Source organism: Chiloscyllium punctatum, chromosome 9 (genome assembly GCF_047496795.1).
Source record: "Chiloscyllium punctatum isolate Juve2018m chromosome 9, sChiPun1.3, whole genome shotgun sequence".
Lineage (NCBI taxonomy): Eukaryota > Metazoa > Chordata > Chondrichthyes > Orectolobiformes > Hemiscylliidae > Chiloscyllium > Chiloscyllium punctatum.
Window position 1 is genome coordinate 10,650,845 of NC_092747.1, and position 19,156 is coordinate 10,670,000.

At 43.0% G+C, this 19,156-nt stretch overlaps 1 protein-coding gene across 7 annotated transcripts in view; it reads right to left on the reverse strand.

The window, feature by feature from the left end:
- Positions 1-19,156, reverse strand: part of LOC140481140 (steryl-sulfatase-like) — a 65,351-nt gene that overhangs the window by 40,828 nt on the left and 5,367 nt on the right. For all 7 annotated transcript variants that reach the window (XM_072576880.1, XM_072576886.1, XM_072576885.1 and 4 more), the window contains exon 3: positions 8,498-8,619. In XM_072576880.1, the coding sequence (XP_072432981.1) occupies positions 8,498-8,619 (122 nt within the window). The remainder of the gene's footprint in view (positions 1-8,497; positions 8,620-19,156) is intronic.

Genomic DNA, 19,156 nt, shown 5'->3' on the forward strand with positions numbered 1-19,156 from the left:
CACACAAAAAAGTCTGAGGTATTGAAGTACACCAATGTATAAACCAGTTTATTACTGGTTAGGTAATAAAACCAGTTAGGTGAACAAGGTTTAAATTATTGTTCATTCCCCAGTTCTAGTGAAAGGTTTCCAGTTACTCTATGCAAGTGATCACTTACAAGTGCTATTTGACTACAGGGTGGTCAATGAGGTTACCCCTGTTGTGTCAATGCCATCAAACACATTTCCTGGATAGCGATACAAGAGTGGGAATACTGACTGATTTTTACAAGCTTGAACTGTGTTAGTGAAGCTATGCATAGATCAACTTTTATCACTTCACTATTATTCTGAACAGGATCAACTAACCCATGGAGGAGGATCAGCCAGAAGGTCCAAGGATTAGAATCAATTTTATTGATCAGCACAGATTTGAGAGCAGACGTGACTGACTGAGCAATCCTTTGAAAGGATTTAGCTATAACTAGTGGCATACCACAAGAGATCTGTACTTGGTCTTCAGCTTTTCTAATCTTCATTAATGACTTGATGAACGTATTGACTGTAACATATTCAAGTTTACTCACATAGAAAGTTAAGTGCAAAAGCAAGCAGTGAGGAGGGCACCCAGAAGGATATACATTGGTGAGGGAGCAAAAAGGAGCAGATAGAATGTAAAACCTTGGAGTGTGAAGTTATCAGTTTGGCAGAAAATTAAAAAGAAAGAATATTTTTGAATTACAGGTATACAATCCTTTATCTGAAATCCTTGGGACCAGTTGTTTTTCGTATTTCGGAATTTTTTGTATTTCAGAATAAATGACATTTTCACAGTGAAATTTAAAAAAATCTTACCGAGCAGCAGACACCCGTGTGACTAGTACGAGCACTGAGACGCAATTGATGCCTGCCCGTGCTGGGCTGCACCGCCATGACACATCTGAGTGATGAGGGTCATGTGGGTGAGGAGTTGGGTCCCCTGTTCACATGCCAAACAACATTGTTATGCAGAAAAACACTTCACAAAAGAAACTTCGGATTTCGGAGCTTTTCGGATTTTGGAATTTTGGATAAAGGATTGTATACCTGTACTAAAGAATGGGAAAATATGCATTCACAAAGACTTTGGCATCCTGATACATGTGTCACAGAAAGTTAACATGCAAGTACAACAAGCAATTAGAAAGTCAAATTGTATATGATATTTTGTTACGAAGTGATTTGAGTATAGGCATAATGAAGTCATACAACAATCATAGAGGGCATTGGTGAGGACACTTAGAGTGTTGTTTACATCTTTGATCTCCTTACCCAAGGGAAGACTTACTTCCTCTATCGGGATTACAATGAACATTCTTTGTACTGGTTCATGGTGGGAGAGTTGTCCTAAGAATAAAGTAAGTAGACTCAGCCCATGTTTTCTGTATTTCAGAACAATGAAAGGTAATCTGATTGGAACTTAAAATTCTTAATGGGCAGAAAAGGATAAATGCTGACAAAATGTCTACCCCAGCTCAGGAGTCTAGAACATGGCGTCACAGACTCAGAATAAGAGGTTGGCCATTTAGGACTGAGGTGCAGAAATATTTCTTTACTCCAAGAGGTGTGAATTTTTGGAGTTTGCCACCCAGTGGGCTGTGGATGCTCACATGTTGAGCAGATTGAAGACTGAATTGGATACATTGTTGGGAGATAAAAATAATGGGGGATTTGGTGACGAAGCAGATGATGATCAGCCATGATCCTATTGAATGACAGAGCAGATCAAATGTTCAAATAGCCGACTCCTTTATCATTTGATTCTGTATGGTGTGTGAATTGGATAGGTCTCGGATTAGTAGACGGAAAGCATGTAAAATATCTAGGCACAATTAAGTTAGGCATTAAATACCACCTATTACTATAAGAGAGTCATTATCCACTTTAACACAATATTGAAGCAAATAACTTGCGCAAACCTTTGAAGAGCAGGCAAAAAGACTCCTCTCAGGGGAAGTCTTTTCCAATTGGAGGGTAAATTTTCAGGGTCATTGGAAAATTAAGTATTTGAGAATCTCTCAGAGTCTTACATCCGCTGAATTGTGTATTGAACAGAGTGCGAATTAAATCAAATTGTCCAATTCCTCACGTGAATTTTGACTCTTATTTTGTAACTTGAAAAGTTCATTTAGGATAAATCTCACATGCAGCATTCCATTCTTGAAAATGAATTGACTGGTGGTGTTAAACCAAGGCACGTTAAACCCATTAAAATAGTTTCGGTACCTCCCAAGATGATTATGGATGAGAAATGTCATTGACTGCACTTAATAGATCCAAAAATGTTTCCAACCAACTTCAGAGATCGGACTGAAGTAAAACAAAATGACAAGAGATGTCAAATTGGTGCTGGCCAGTATTTATTGCCCATCCACAGTTATCCCTGAAGTGATGGTGAAGCTGCCTTCCTGAATCGCTGCAGTCCATATGCTGTAAGTAGACCCACAATGCCCTAATGGAGGGAATTCCAGGGTTTTGACCCAGCGACAGTGAAGGAACAGTGAAATATTTCCATCACACTTTTGACTTGTGCCTTGGAGATAGCGGACAGAGTTAGGAGGTGAGTTACTCACTGCAGTATTCCTCTCTAACCTACTCCTGTTGATACTCTATGTTGAGTTCTGTCGAGTTTCTAGTTAATGATAAACCTCAGGATGTTGATAGTGGATAATTCAGTGATGGTAACACTCCTGAATGTCAAGAGGTGGTGGTTAGTTAATCTTGTATTGGAGATGGTCATTGCTAATTTATTTATTTTACGCCATTTAACAAAGTCAAAACCTACCCTGCTGCATGTTTGATAGTTGAGAGGCAAATCAGGTGCTATATGAATTATTCATGTTTCCTTTTTTAGAAGGTACAGGGAAAATTATAGGTTAGAGGGAATAATTACTGGCTGCACATTATGAGGCGCTTGTATTAAATACAGATTTCATGGAAAATAATGTGTTTAAAAAAAACAGCTGTTAATGATAATTATAGGACAGAAATAAAAAGTTCCATTTAAAGTAATTGTCCGATGACTGAATCTGGCCAAGGTTGTAATTGCTAGCCCAGCAAAGGCTAATGATAACTGATGGCACAGAACATTCACATAAAACACTGAATGCAAATGAATTTTGCAAACTTTTATGTTGCAGATAGACAGGCTCTCAAAACAGCTGAACAGAACACTTGCCAATTCAGATCGTGTGAACAAGAGAATGAGCATGACTGAGGGCAAACTGATCTCATGGTTCAGTGAATGCCCGCTTGCATAAGGTGAGCGAAAGCACACTAGGTTCAATCGTCCATGGACAGTTGGCCATCCCAAACAGTTGAGCTCAACATGTTGTGAGAAAAGGCGAATGACAAAAGAGAGAGAGAGAGAGAAAGAGAGGGAGTGAGAGAGAGAGGGAAAGAGAAAGAGGGAAAGAGAAAGAGGGAGAGAGAAAAAGAGGGGGGGGGGAGAGAGAGAGACAGAGAGAGAGAGATAGAGAGAGAGAGAGAAGAAGAAACATTGGCCAGTGTTCTTGTTATTTCACAACAATTGGCATAGCAGTGCAGGTTGGATCTTAAATTTGACTGCGAACCACTGCCAATAATGTTCTGCCAGCCAGATAATATAAATATCTTTCGGGTTGATTTTGATTAAAGCACCTGAGTTATTCACAGCCTCTCACTGAGATGTCAGATAGCAAAAAAACACCTATACACTGAGCAGATTCCTGGACCTATTCAACATGCTATCCTCCAAGCTATCATTGGCAATCAAACTACATTGTGAGCAATGGTCAGAGTACTCATTAATATACACAAACATGAAGCAGCCAAATGATCCCAAAATAAGTGCTGCAGTACTATCACCCCAGGGCTGACTTAATTTAATATCTACATGGAAGATAAGGCTGATAGGGAGCAACAGCATAAGATGTACACCCAACTCCATTTCCAATGATAATTTGGATCTAATAAATATATTAAATGTAGAAAAGCATCCCAAGACATTTCACAGCAGTATAATCAGACAAAAATTGAAACTTAGTCAACAGAGATATACTGGGCAACAGGATAGGTGACCAGAGAGGTGAGCTTTAAGTGGCTTTGAATTAAGTGATGAAGCAGGAAGAGGAATCAGTCTAATAAACCTTCTTTGCACTCCCTCAATATCCAAAAGATCCTTCTTCAAATGCGGAGACCAAAATTGCGTACAATATTGCAATGCTGGTCTCACCAATGCAGGGAGAAGGTGAGGACTGCAGATGCTGGAGATCAGTGTCAAAAGGTGTGGTGCTGGAAAAGCACAGCAGGTCAGGCAGCGTCCGAGGAGCAGGACAGTCAACGTTTCAAGCATAAGCTCTTCATCAGGATGTCAACTCTCCTGCTCCTTAGATGTTACTTGATATGTTGTGCTTTTCCAGCACCACATTTTTTGACTTTGTACAATGCAGCAAGTCGTCCCTACACTTGTACTTGAATCTCTTGCTTTGTAGGCCATTATCAGCTATAATCTCATTGAATGGTGGAATAGGCTCGAAGGGTTGGATAGTCTACTCCTGTGCAGAAAGTGAGGACTGCAGATGCTAGAGACCAGAGTTGAAAAATGTGGTGCTGGAAAAACACAGCAGGCCAGGCAGCATCCGAGGAGCAGGAGAATCGACGTTTCGTGCATAAGCCCTTCTTCAGGAAAGAAGATTCTTTCCAGAAGAAGGGCTTGTTCCTGAAACGCCGATTCTCCTGCTCCTCGGATGCTGCCTGGCCTGCTGTGTTTTTCCAGCACCACATTTTTCAACTCTACTCTACTCCTGTTCCAATGCTCCTAATATACCATTTGCTTTCTTCACCACCTGCTGAACCTCTATGTCTACTTGTAGCCACTGGTGTGCAAGGACACCCAGGTCTTGTTGCATCTTCCCCTTTCACAATGTATTGCCTTTCAGATAATAACCTGCCTGCCCATTTTTGCTACCAAAGTGGATGACCTCATAATTATCCACATTATAATGCATTGCCATGTATTTGGCCACTCCCTTAATTTCGCCCATTCTATAGGGAAACACTCCTTTTGGCCAGTCAAAGAAAAGCTAGCCAAGGTTTGGGAGGAGATGAAGGATCAGGTCAGAGAGAGATTTGATGAGTGATCCCAATTCCCTGAACTGAGGAGCAAATAAGCTTGGAGACACGAATTATTTGATTGGGGAAAATAGCAAAAGCTCTGTCATGCTGAAATGATAAAAGCAACACCACCACTGAGAAGGGGACAGGCTGGACTCGGACAGTCTCACTGCCGACAATATAGAGGATGAGGGTAGCAGTAGGGATGAACTGGAGGTAGATAGGGGTGAGGCCCATGTGGAACCCTTGACGACCTGAAATATGTACTGAAATATGAGCAACCGAGATGCTTCATTGCTCCCCTAGGTGCAGAACAGTGATTAACAATACCACTCACTACACTCAAGGGCTTGTGGAGAGACAAGCACTTCATGACATGGATGTTGGAGAAGCCCCTCTCATGATGCAATATTTAGAGTTATAGAGATGTACAGGAGGGAAACATACCCTTCGGTCCAAACCGTCCATGCCTCCCAGATGTCCTAACCTAATCTAGTCCCATTTCCCAGATCTTGGCCAATAACCCTCCAAACCCTTCCTAATCATATACCCATCCAGATGACTTGTAAATGTTGCAATTGTCCCAGCCTCCACCACTTCCTCTAGCAGCTCATTCCATACACGTACCACCCTCTGCATAGAAAAGTTGCTCCTCAGGTCTCTTTTACATCTTTTTCCTCTCACCCTAAACCTATGTCCACTAGTTCTGGACTCCCACACCCCAAGGAAAGGACCTTGACTATTTACCCTATCCACGCCCCTCATGATTTTATACACCTCTATAAGGTCGCCCCTCAGCCTCCAATGCTCCAGGGAAAACTGCCCCACCCTATTCAGCTTCTCCCTAAGTCTCAAATTGTCCAACCCTGGCAACATCCTTGTAGATCTTTTCCGAACCCTTTCAAGTTTCACAACATTCTTACGATAGGTGGGAGACCAGAATTTGCACACAATATTCCAAAAGTTACCTACCTAGGAGGTATGGCTGCAACATTACCTCTAAACTTTTATACTCAATGCTCTGACCAATAAAGGAAAGCACACCAAATACCTTCTTCACTATCCTATCTGCCTGTGACTCCACTTTCAAGGAATGTGAACCTGTATTCCAAGGTCTCTTTGTTCAGCACTATTCCCCCAGGACCTTACCATTAAGTGTATAAATCCTGCTCTGATTTGCTTTTCCAAAATGCAGCACCTCATGTTTATCTAAATTAAACTCCATCTGCCACTTCTCAGCCCATTGACCCATCTGATCAAGATATCTGAGGTAACCTTCTCTGCTGTCCACTACACCTCCAATTTTGGTGTTAGCTGCAAACTTACTACCTAAACCTCCCGTGTTCACATCCAAATCATTTATATAAATGATGAAAAGCAGTGGACCCCGCACCATTTCTTGTGGCACTCCACTGGTCACAGGCCTCCAGTCTGAAAGGCAACTCTCCACCCTCACCCTCTGTTTTCTACCTTCGAGCCAGTTCTGTATCCAAATGACTAATTCTTCCTGTACTCCATGAGATCAAACCTTGCTAAACAGTTTACCATGAGAAGCCTAACTGAAGTCCATATGGATCATGTCCACCGCGCTGCCCTCATCAATCCTCTTCGTTACATCTTCAAAAAACTCAATCAAGTTTGTGAGACATGATTTCCCACGCACAAAGCAATGTTGACTTTCCAAATACATGTAAATCCTGTCCCTCAGGATTCCCTTCAACAACTTTCCCACTATCGATGTCAGGCTCACTGGTCTATAGTTCCCTGGTATATCCTTACCACCTTTCTTAAACAGTGGCACCACGTTTGCCAACCTCCAATCTTCCAGCACCTCACCTGTGACTATCGATGATACAAATATCTCAGCAAGGGGCCCGGCAATCACTTCTCTAGCTTCCCACAGAGTTCTAGGGTACACCTCATCAAGTCCTGGGGATTTATCCACTTTTATGCATTTTAAGACATCCAGCAGCTCCTCCTCTGTAATATAGACATTTTTAAAGATGTAACCATCAATACTCCCACATTCTATATCTTCCATGTCCTTCTCCACAGTAAACACTGATGAAAAATACTTGTTTAGTATCTCCCCCATCTCCTGCAGTTCCACACTTAGGCTGCCTTGCTGATCTTTGAGGGGCCCTATTCTCTCTCTCTAATTACTCGTTTGTTCTTAATGTATTTGCAGAATCCCTTTAGATTCTCCTTAACCCCATTTGCCAAAGTTATCTCATGTCCTCTTTTTGCCCCCTGATTTCTGTCTTTAGTATACTCCTATTGCCTTTATATTCTTCTTGACATTCACTCGATCTCTGCTGTCTATACCTGACATGTGTTTCCTTCTTATTCTTGACCAAAATCTCAATTACTCTCGTCATTCCCTACACCTACCAGCCTTGCCTTTCACCCCAACAGGAATTGTCTCTGGACTCTCGTTATCTCATTTCTGAAAGCTTCCCATTTTCTAGCCGTCCCTTTACTTGTGAACATCTACCCCAATAATCTTTCAAAGGTTTTTGCCTAATACCATCAAAATTGGTCCTCCTCCAATTTGGAATTTCAACTTTTAAATCTGGTCTATTCTTTTCCACCACTATTTGAAAACTAATAGAATTATGGTCGCTGGTCCCAACTGCTCCGCTACTGACACCTCAGTCATCTGCCCTGTCTTACTTTCCAAGAGTAGGTCAAGTTTTGCACCTTCTCTTCTATTGGCTAGGCAAAGAAATGCCAGCTAAGGTAGGGGAGGAGGTCAGTTACACGCTGGTTTAGCAGCAGTAATTCCAGTTGTGCCGGATGGCTCCACAAAGCTCTGCATTGACTACTGCAAAGTTAACGCAACGACTAGAGTAGGCATCAACCCAATATCCTGGCTGAAAGATTACGTGGATAGGGTATGCAAAGCAGTCTACATTACCAAGAGAGGTTTACTCAAGGACTACTGGCAGATTTCTGAGACTGCCGGTGTGAAGGAGGTCTCTACCTTCATAACTCCAGGTGGGTTATATCAGGATTGAATCAACTCATTCGGAGTCCATCTGGATCTGGTTGTAATCTAAACCTTCTCAGTTTTTGTTTTCTTTGTAGAGATTCGACTCTAATTTCTCTTACCATTTCTGTTATTCATCAGTTTCATTTTTGCTCTTTAATCTCATGGGTTGAAGAAGATGGACTATTGGTACAGTAGTTCACCAAGCTCTCAGATTTCGCCAGGCCCTCACTGTGCTCGTTTCGCTCTCACTTCGAGTAAATTGCAGCAAATGCTCAGGGAGAAACCCAACTGTACCATGAAATACCTCACTCTGGCAACAATACTGCAATCATTGCGCATTCTGTTATTCTGCAATTCCCTTCCTTAAGTTGCTTTAGTCGAGAGCACACCTACCTGACCTGATTGGATACCGGCCGGTCAGAACAGCAGCTCTGCTTGGGGTACATAATGCGGCTGCAGCTATGTGCTGGGTCAGTGTTATTCCGTCCTTTGCCAGGCTGTCTATGTAGGGTGTTCTGCAACAGAGGACAAAGTCTTAAAACAAAAGTATAAAAATTAAAAGAAGAAACACTCAAATACTCTAGTTTAATATCAGAAAAACTACTGACGTTGTTTATGGATAAAATAGCCTATAGCACTTGTACGATGCCATTTTTCTGGAGGTCGCTATGAAATTTGGTAAGAAGGTAGCAATGTAGTGTTGGTTATACATATCACTGTCACATCCTTGTGCACTAAACAGTCCTATTTTGTATAAATTACACTTTGGAAATGTTTTTCTGTATCTGAAATGTTGGTCACAACTTGGAGTTACACAATTTGAGTGAAAGTAATCGTACATCAGTAGCTTGTGTTGTATTTTCAAAGCAGAAGTTGGAGGAAATAAACGAGTCACTGTTCCTTTTATCCCCCACCTTGGCCAAGTTACCATCAAACTGCAATGTTCAGTTTCAGTTTCCATCCAGTGCTGTGGATCTCAGCTTCTGGTTCCCTTTACTGTTTCTATGATGACGCACTTCTCCCTGTTTATTCTAGCCCCATGTCCTGAACTAAACTGTTTAAGAATCACTGAATGACCTGACGTTACACAGTGCAGCCAACAGTGAATTGGATACTCAGATTCTTCGCTTCAGAGGCCTCCTTCCTCCAGCATGTTTCCAGAAATCATAGAATCTCTACAGTGTGGAAGCAGGTCTCTCGGCCTATTAAGTCCATATTGAGCCTCCGAAGAGCATCCCACCTAGACCCAACCTCAGCTCCCTACCCTATCCCTATAACCCTGTATTTCCCATGACTAATCCACCTAACCTGCATATCTTTGAACTGTGGGAGGAAACTGGAGCACCGAGAGGAAAGCCACACATATATGAGGAGAAGGTGTATACTCTACACAGCCAGTCACTTGAGGATGGAATTGAACCTGGGTCCCTGGCTCCGTGAGGCAGCAGAGCAAGCCACTGAGTCACCGTGCTGCCCAATCCTTCCTCTGTCATGTCTCATTTAGAGAGCTGGGACAACTTTCAAGCCTCAAAATGTGGTCTCAGTGGGAAAACTGTCATAAGCGCCTCACACTGTATTCAACAGGAACTTGAATGGCCATCCCTCTGCGCCTACTTTGGGAACATTGATAATTTTAGCTAGAATTTCCCATTAGTTCAAAACTTAGCTTTCGAACCCCCAGTCACTTCAATGAAATATTAATTAGAGGAGAATAAAAAGAAAACTGCACCTCAAAACTTAAGTGACACCAAAATCAAAAAAAAGCAAAAGCCTGCAGATACTCGAAGCTGGAAACAAATACTGAGAACGCTGGAGAAACTCAGCTGGTTAGTCAGCATCTGTGCAGAGAGAAACAGAGGTAACATTTGGAGTCTAATGGCTTTTCTTTGAAACTGAAGGGGCTAGAAAATAATGGGGATACTGTTTGCTGTTGACAAAATGGGAGGAGGAGCAAGTGGAACAGGTAGCAACAGTGCCCAAGCAAAAGTCAAAGAGAGTGCTAATGTTGGTAGAAGAGAGATTAAGATGCATAATAGGTGATAATAACAGGCTTGACTATGAGAAACTAGCTCAACTCTGCTGATGAAAGGCTCTGGCCCGAAATGTCGATTTTCCTGCTCCTCGGATGCTGCTTGACCTGCTGTACTTTTCCAGCAACACACTCTTGATTGAAAATCCATGAGGCGAAAGTGAAGACTGCAGATGCTGGAGATTAGGGTCAAGATTAGAGTGGTGCTGGAAAAGAACAGCAGGTGAGGCAGCGTCTGAGGAGCAGGAAAATCGACGTTTCAGGCAAAAGCACCACACTCCTGACTCTGCTGAGAGCAAATTCAACAAGACACTGACAAAACACAGAGAGGGGTGAGTCAAGTTACAATCAAAATGCAGATCAATGTTCATACTCTGATGTCATTGAATCCAATGTTGAATCTCAAAGTCTGTAAAGGACTTCCTAAGCAGAAAATAAGGTTGCAAATCCTCCAGCTTCACTTGAACATCGTTGGAACACTGCAACTGGCTTAGGATGGAACTATGAAAAATGTTTCCCATCATTACACTCATCAATTTCTAGCCTCCTTCAGTTCCGGGGAAGCCATACTGGACTTGTTCCATTGTTTCTCTCTCCACAGCTGCTGGCAGACCTGCTGAGTTTCTTCTTTTTATTTAACTCCAAAATGAATTCCTTCAGAAAGTAAATTTCACATTGGTCTTTTATTTGCTCAAAATTGAGCTTTTGCTGTTCAGCTCAGATTTATTGGGTCTTAAAATATACAATAGCTCAGGGCAGGGCTCCTTGGCACAGTGGTAGTATTCCTAACTTGAGACCAGGGTTCAAGTACCCTCTGCTCCGGAAGTATGTAACAACATCTCTGAACAGATAACTTTGCTTTAATTGGTATTTTCAACTTGCACCGCATGTTATTACATACCACTGGAGTAGGCCATAATCATGGACCTCCTGGTTCAGACATAGGGACATTACCACTGCATCATCAGTTTGAATGTCATTTTTTTTAAAAATCAACCAGTTCAGACACATCTCTGTAGAATGTGAGACTTGAACCTCGGCCCTCTGGCTTAGAGATAGAGACACTATCACTGCATGACTAGAGTGCTCAGAATTAGCCTAGATCAGTGAATTGGCAATCAAAACTTTGAGATATTTTCTAATCAACCTGTTCAGAGAAGCTATTACACACCCTGGCCTCCTGGCTCAGAAGTATTGACACTACCACTGCACAAGGGCCTTCGATTTCAAAATATCTGCAATAGTACAACAGCTCATGATAAAAAAAACAGCCAATTATAGAACAACCCAACGACTTATTAGAGACTCAAAGGAACCTACAATTAAGGAAACACATTAGCAAGTTTGAACATGTCCAACTGAGTAACAGATGCATACATGAAAATAAACTAACCGAGAATTTCAGTATTTGCATTCCAATCAGTCTATGGTCCTGTCACACCCTTCTCACAAACAGCTCAAGGCTTCATAAATACTGATTGTTTTCGAACTTAGCTCGCTCTGAACTTTCTAATGCTTTTCTGAAGCTGCTATCCCCAGACCGAGGTTAGGGACTGGGAGACCCTGATTTGCACACCACATCATGTGATCTGATACCCCACTCTTAAAAGGCAGACTTTTAATCTCTTGGGTGGTGGTGAAAAAAGGAAATATATGGGTGTCTTGGTTCTGGAGAGATCTTGTCTCACCAGTTAGATTCCTGGTTAAGAAGATCCACTGGGGACTTTCCTGAATCACAAAAACCCAGCATCCACGTTCAGCAGGTAGCAGAGAGGGCAAATACAATATTGGCCTTTATTTTGATTCTGATCTCTAGCATCTGCAGTCCTCACTTTCTCCTCCTTTATTTCAAAGGGAATGAATATAAATGGAGAGAGATTTTGCTAAAACAATACAAAGCACTAGTCAGAGCACAGTTGGAAAACTGAACAGTTCAGGGCCCCTGTGGATTTTGACCCCGTGCCAGTGAAGGAACGGCGATATATTTCCAAGTCAGGATGGTGAGTGGCTCAGAGGGGAACTTGCAGGGGGTGGTGTTCCCATGTATCTACTGCCCTTGTCCTTCGAGATGGAAATGGTCGTGGGTTTGGAAGGTGCTGTCTAAGGAACCTTGGTGAATTTCTGCAGTACAGCTTGTAGCTAGTACACACTGCTGCCATGGTGCATCATTGGTGAAGGGAGTGAATGTTTGTGAATGCAGCACCAATCAATTGGGCTGCTCTGGCCTGGATTGTGCTGAGCTTCTTGAATTTTTTTGGATTTGCAATCAGGCACATGGGGAATGTTCGTGGACTCTCCTCCCGTGAATTGCTCACTGTTCACCACCATTCATGACTAGATGTAGCCGTACTGCAGAACATAGATCTGACCTGTTAGTTGTGGAATTGTTCAGCTCTGTCTATTGCTTGTGCTGTTTGGCATGCAAGTAGTTTCGTTTTGTAGCTTCACCAGGCTATGGCCTTATTTTTATGTATGCCTGGTGCTGCTCCTGTCATACCTTCCTACATTCTTCATTGAAACAGTGTTGATCCCTTGCTTAACAGTAATGATAGACTGGGAGTTACACCAGTCATGTGTTTGCAGATTGTGTTTGGGTACAATTCTTCTACTGTTGTTGGCTCACATCACCTCATGGATGTTCAATTTTGAGTTGCTCAAGTTGTTCGAAGCCTATCCCATTTAGAACCTTGATAGTGTCACACAACATGTTGGACATATTCTCAAGTGAAAGTGGGATTTCATCTTAACAGGGACTGTGTGGTGTCACTGAGAGATGCATCTGCAGCAGGCAGACTGGTGCAGAGTGGTAAACTATGTTTTCTCCTCTTGTTGGTGCCCTCACTACCTGATCCAGTCCAGCAGCTTGGTTGGTAGTGTTGCTGCTGAGTCACTTTTAGTCACATTGAAGTTCCCCACTCATTGGACATCCTGTTCCTTGCCAGCCTCAGTGATTCCTCCAAGTGTTATTCAACATCAAGGAGTGCTGATTCATCAGCTGAAAGAGGATGGTATGTGGTAGTCAGCAGGAGGTTTCCTTGTCCATGTATGACCTGATGCCATGGAACTGTACTCCACTGAACCACCACATCTTCTGGCTCTGTGCTGTTGGTAGGACAGGGATGGTAATGGGGTGTCTGGGATGTTGTGTGTAAGGTACGATTCAAGAGTGTAGGTATCAGACCATTGCTGGACTGGTCTGTGAGACAACTCTTCCAATGTTGTCACTGAAGGCAGTTTCCTTTTTTAAATGGGCTGTGGTGGGATTTGAACCTGGGACCCCTAAACATTACCAGGGTTTCAGGATTACTAGTCAACTGACAATTCCACTTGGCTGTCGTGTCAATAATAGCCAGCTTTCTACCTTATCACACGTGTTGAACAAACAGAATATCAAACAATCTCAACATGGAAATCAACACTAGTACATGGCAACTTCAGCTTGTAACTCACTGGAAGAAGTCTCCATATTGTTCAGCACCAACCGGCACCTTAGGGCACCATCTGGCAATAGATAAAAGCTTTTGTTCACAATCCTCATGGCACCTCTCCTATACTTTTTGATGCCAATTGGAAGCACAGACTTGCCTCTCGTGGTGCACTGACGAGCATTAAAAGGCTTTTTTAAAATGCACTCACAGGACGTGGGCATCGCAGGTTGGGCCAGCACTTAGTGCCCATCCCAACCTGCTCTTTTCGGGGGCAGCTGAGAGTCAACCACATTGCTGTGGGTCTGAAGTAGACCTGACTAGATGAGGATGGGAACTTAATGGCAGGTTTCCTTCCCTGAAGGACATGAGTGAGCCAGATGAATATTTTTTCTGAGAATCGGCAATGGCGTCATGCTCTTCATCTTCATGTTCTTCATTCTAGATTTTCTTTTATATTGAATTTAAGTTCCATCATCTGCCTTGGTGGCATTTGAACTTTGGCCCCCAACATTAGCTGAGTTCCTTGATTAATTCACTAGGCCATCGCCTCTCTTCAGGAAATATGACAGGGACAGGCACCTAGCTCACAGATTGGACCAGGCTGCATCTCAGGGCTCCTCATTGTTCTCGTAGTGTTCACACACTTAGCACTTAACTGCACTCTCGCAGCATCCACATCTTGTCTTGCCATGGTTGTTTGCATGCTGAGTGTGTTGGTCACTTAATAAGTGTGGCACCTTCACCAAGTTGACGCACATGCTATGACTAAGGCTGTGCTGGAATACATGACACAGCTGGTGAAGATGTGGCTTTGCAGCTTGGAGCATCTGGGGAGACCTCCGGTATAGTCTGGCAGATTGCACCACACCACCCTATGCCCTGTACAACTGCAGCAGGCAGTTGGTGATGTGATAGATGCCTAGGAGCTGGGGGAACGGGAGCTGCTATCTGAGGAGAAGGATGAGAACACTGTGCTGCAGGAAGGTCTCCTTGTTGTTCAAGAGTCCACCTGCATCATGTGCTCTGAACGAGAGAAGTCTTGACTAACATCCAGTTCCAGTAGACGGGAGCTGGTTACAGAAGACCCATCATGGAATGTCAAGACAAGATGTCAGTGTTTGACTTGCATTGTGGTTACAAACTGCAGCCTGTCTTCATCTCCTTTCTGTTCCCTTTAGTGGCCATCAATAAATTTCTGTTTGGAACTGTCCAAATGCTTGTCTGTCTGTGATGTTCTTCTGTTGGAAAACAACAAACTGCTGGTCTCCAGTGGGCATTGGAGACATCTGGTATCCTTCCACAGTCCAAAGATGTGCAGGTTAGGTAAATTGACCATGCTAAATTGCCCATAATGTTAGCTGCGTTAGTCAGAGGTAAATGTAGGAAAATGGGTCTAGGTGGTTGCTCTTCGGAGAGTCGGTGTGGACTTGTTGGGCCGAATGGCCTGTTTCCACACTTTAGGGAATCTAATCTAAATCTAAAGTTCTTGGGGGACTTGAGAGGGTAGATGCAGGAAAAAATGTTTCCTGTTGTAGAGCAGAGGGCTTATTCTCAGAATAAGGTGTTGTACACTGAAGACAGAGATAAGGAGAAATGTATTCTCTCAGAGGGTAGAGAATTTGTGGAATTCTGACAGGGAAAGGGCAGGAAAATGGAATCAAAGATTCTCAGGACAGTCATGATCTCACTGAGTGGCTGGGCAGGCTCGATGGGTTGAATGACCTACTTTGGGTCACTCCTCCATTTAGACATCATGATTGAGAAGCAACAAGTTGGTGCTACATGGGATTTGGGCATAATGTTAAACATAGACCCTGTCTGCCATCACAGGTAGCCATAAAGGATTCTATGATATTCCCAACAAAGAGTGGGCGTGATTTTCACATTGTTGTGGCCACATTTATCACTCAGATTAGATTCCCTACAGTGTGGAAACAGGCCCTTTGGCCCAACAAGTCCACACCAACCCTCCTAAGAGTAACCCACCCAGTCCCATTTCCCTCTAACTAATGCATCTAACATTATGGGCAATTTCTCATTGCCAATTCACTTGACCTGCACATCTTTGGACTGTGGGAGGAAACCCACACAGACACGGGGAGAATGTGCAAACTCCACACGGACAGTCGCCCAAGGCTGGAATTGAACCTGGGACCTTGATGCTGTGAGGCAGCAGTGCTAACCACTGAGCCACTGTGCTGCCCACTTAGGATTGATTATTTCATTATTGCATTGCTGCTTGTGGGAATTTGCACATAATTTGGCTACCGCATCTCTTACATTGTACACCCAGGTTTAAAAGTACTTCTTTGGCAGTAAGGTTACAACCTGAGACTATGGAAGGAGTGACATAAATGCACATTTTTATTCCTAATTGTACATCAGGCCATCTTTCTCCATCACACCCCCACCCCGAACCAAGCAAGTTGAGCTTCTTTTTTTCTTTTATTCTCGCATGGAATATTGGTGTTGCTGGCAATTTATTGCCTTTTCTTAATTACCCTGGAACAGATTGGAATGGCCTTGAGAGCCAGAGGGCCGTTAAGAGTCAACTGTACTACATGGGTCTGGGATCAGGTAGGCCAGATCAGGTAAGGATGGCAGATCACCTCCAGGAAAGGACATTAATAAACCAGATTTACTTTCATGACAATTGACTATGGTTACATAGGCACCATGAGATGAGATTTTATCTTCACAAAAATTCCATGTTTTTTGGATTTACAGTCATAAAGATGTACAGCATAGAAACAGACCCTTCAGTCCAACTCGTCCATACTGAACAGATATCCTAAATTAATCTAACCCCATTTGCCAGCATTTGGCCCATATCCCTCCAAACCCTTCCTGTTCATATACCCTTCAAATGCCTTTTAAATGGTGTATTTGTACCAGCCTCCACCACTTCCTCTGGCAGCTCATTCCATACATGCACAACCCTTTGAATGAAAAAAACTGCCCTTAGGTCCCTTTTATATCTTACTCCTCACACCTTAAACCTACATCCTCTAGTTTTTGACTCTGCTACCCTGGGGAAAAGACCTTGCCCATTTATCCAATCATGATTTTATAAACCTCTATAAGGTCACCGCTCAGCCTACAACACTCCAGGGAAAACAGCCCCAGCCTATTCAGCCTCTCCCTTTTGCTTAAACCCTCCAACCACAGCAACATCCTGGTAAATCCTTACTGAACCCTTTCAAGTTTCATAACATCCTCCCTCTAGCAGAGAGATCAAAATTGTATGCAATTTTCCAAAAGTCACCTAACCAATTGATTGAATTAAAATTTCATCACCTATGATGATGGCATTGGAATTTATATTCAAATTGCATTTTACCTGCCTATCTAGATTACCAGTCAGATAGACATTGCTGCTAGATAGACAGGCAGGAGGCTGGAAGAGCACAGCAAGCCAGACAGCATCAGGAAGTAGAGAAGTTGATTTTTCGGGATGTAACCCATCTTCAGGGGTGTTGACTTCTCCACCTCCTGATGCCTCCTGGCTTGCTGTGCTCTCTCAGCCTCCTGCCTCTCTATTTTAGTTTCCAGCATCTGCAGTTTTTTTTGTCTCTAACCAAGACATTACGAGGAGGATATCACCTTGTGTGGCACAGTGGCCCAGTGGTTAGCGCTGCTGCCTCACAGGGACCTGGGTTCAATTTCAGCCTCAGGCAACTGTGTGTGTGTGTGTGGAGTTTACACATTTTCCCCATGTTTGTGTGGATTTGTTCTGGTTTCCTCCCACAATCCAAAGAACTGCAGGTTAGGTGAATTAGTCATGCTAAATTACCCATAGTGTTCAGGGATGTGTAGGTTAGGTGCATCAGGTTAGGGTTAAATGTAGTGTAATGGGGAATGGGTTTGGGTGGGATACTCTTCAGAGGGTCACTGTGGACATATTGGGCTGAAGGGCCTGTTTCCATGTTGTAGGGAGTCCAATTCTAAATTGATTGCCTTTTCTCGCCACTAAATAATTTCCTGTGGATTGATAATAAAGTTCATTTGCTTCTTAACTAGTTTTAAAATGTTAAGGGAAGCACAGCAGAATGCTGTCAGATCTGTTGGTTCAGTCAGAGACTGGGTTTAGCAGTACAACAAGTGAGTCTTGCCAACACATTTCTCCCACTGAAAGCATGCTGATAATCAAAACCAATGCTTCAAACAATACAGATACCACAATGTGCATTTATCTTCTCTCCCACAGCCACTTATATAAGACTGTATGTTTTTGTTCTGAAGCACAAATCAAAATAATTTGTGATAAGCTCTGTATGACTTTCTACTTTAAACACTTTGTTGCATCGAAGGCAAGCACTTCTCATTTCTGCCTTGCTGGTTGCCAACTTTGAACACTCCTCTCTTGAAGGTGCCAACTTTCATTGTGCAGTAACTCCACTCGTGGCCATTAACCCTCCAACTGCAGGGTTGTACTTCATGCCGCTGACTTGTGCACATGGCTTTGTTTAGAATCTAGCTGTCTACCTCTCTGGAGCTCTGCAGACTCTTGAACAGCAGGATGAAACTTTGACCATCATAGAACATAGAAAAGTACAGCACAGAACAGGTCCTTAGGCCCACGATGTTGTGCCGAGACTTAATCCTAGTGTAAAATATAGTAACTCAACCTATGCACCCCTCAACTCACTGCTATCCATGTGCATGTCCAGCAGTCACTTAAATATCCCCAATGACTTCGCTTCCACCACCTCAACTGGCAACGCATTCACAACTCTCTGCATAAAGAATCTACCTCTGACATCTCCTTTATACCTTCCTCCTAATATCTTCAAACTATGACTCCTCGCACCAGTCAATCCTGCCCTGGGGAAAAGTCTCTGGCTATTGACTCTATCTAGTCCTGTCATTATTTTGTACACCTCGATCAGGTCTCCTCTCTTCCTCTTTCTCTCCAGAGAGAAAAGTACAAGCTTATTCAGCCTTTCTTCATAAGGTAAGCCCTCTAGTCCAGGCAGCATCCTGGTAAACCTTCTTTGCACCCTCTCCAAAGCCTCCACATCTTTCCTATAGTAGGGCGACCAGAACTGGACACAATATTCCAAGTGTGGTCTCACCAGGGACTTGTAGAGCTGCAGCAAAACCTCGCGACTCTTAAAATCGATACCCTGAGCGTTTCCAAAGCCTCTTGACAAGGGTGGATTTAAATGCTGACTATCCCAAAGCTTTTTGGATCTTGATGCGTACAAAATGAACCCGACATCACAGCGCTGCAGCTGTGGCTCAGTGAAAAATGTTCTCGACTCCTGTATATAAAGGAAGATAGTTCAATTCCCACTTCAAGAATATGAGCACAAACCCCACTTTGATTTCATGAAAAGAAAGCTGCGCTATCAGGGATCGTTTGATGTGTCATTAAACATTGCTCCTCTCAAACAATTTCACTGCTTGAAAAGGAGCAAGGGAATTCACCTCCAGGCCAATATTTAGTCCCTGAACGAACACCAGAGCAGATTACTTTATCCTTACCACATTGATGCTTATGGGCGCTTGCTGTACACAAATTGGCTGATGTGTTCAGTACACTTCAAAAAAATGATTAGTTACAAAGCAACGTATTGGACAGTTTTCTGATCA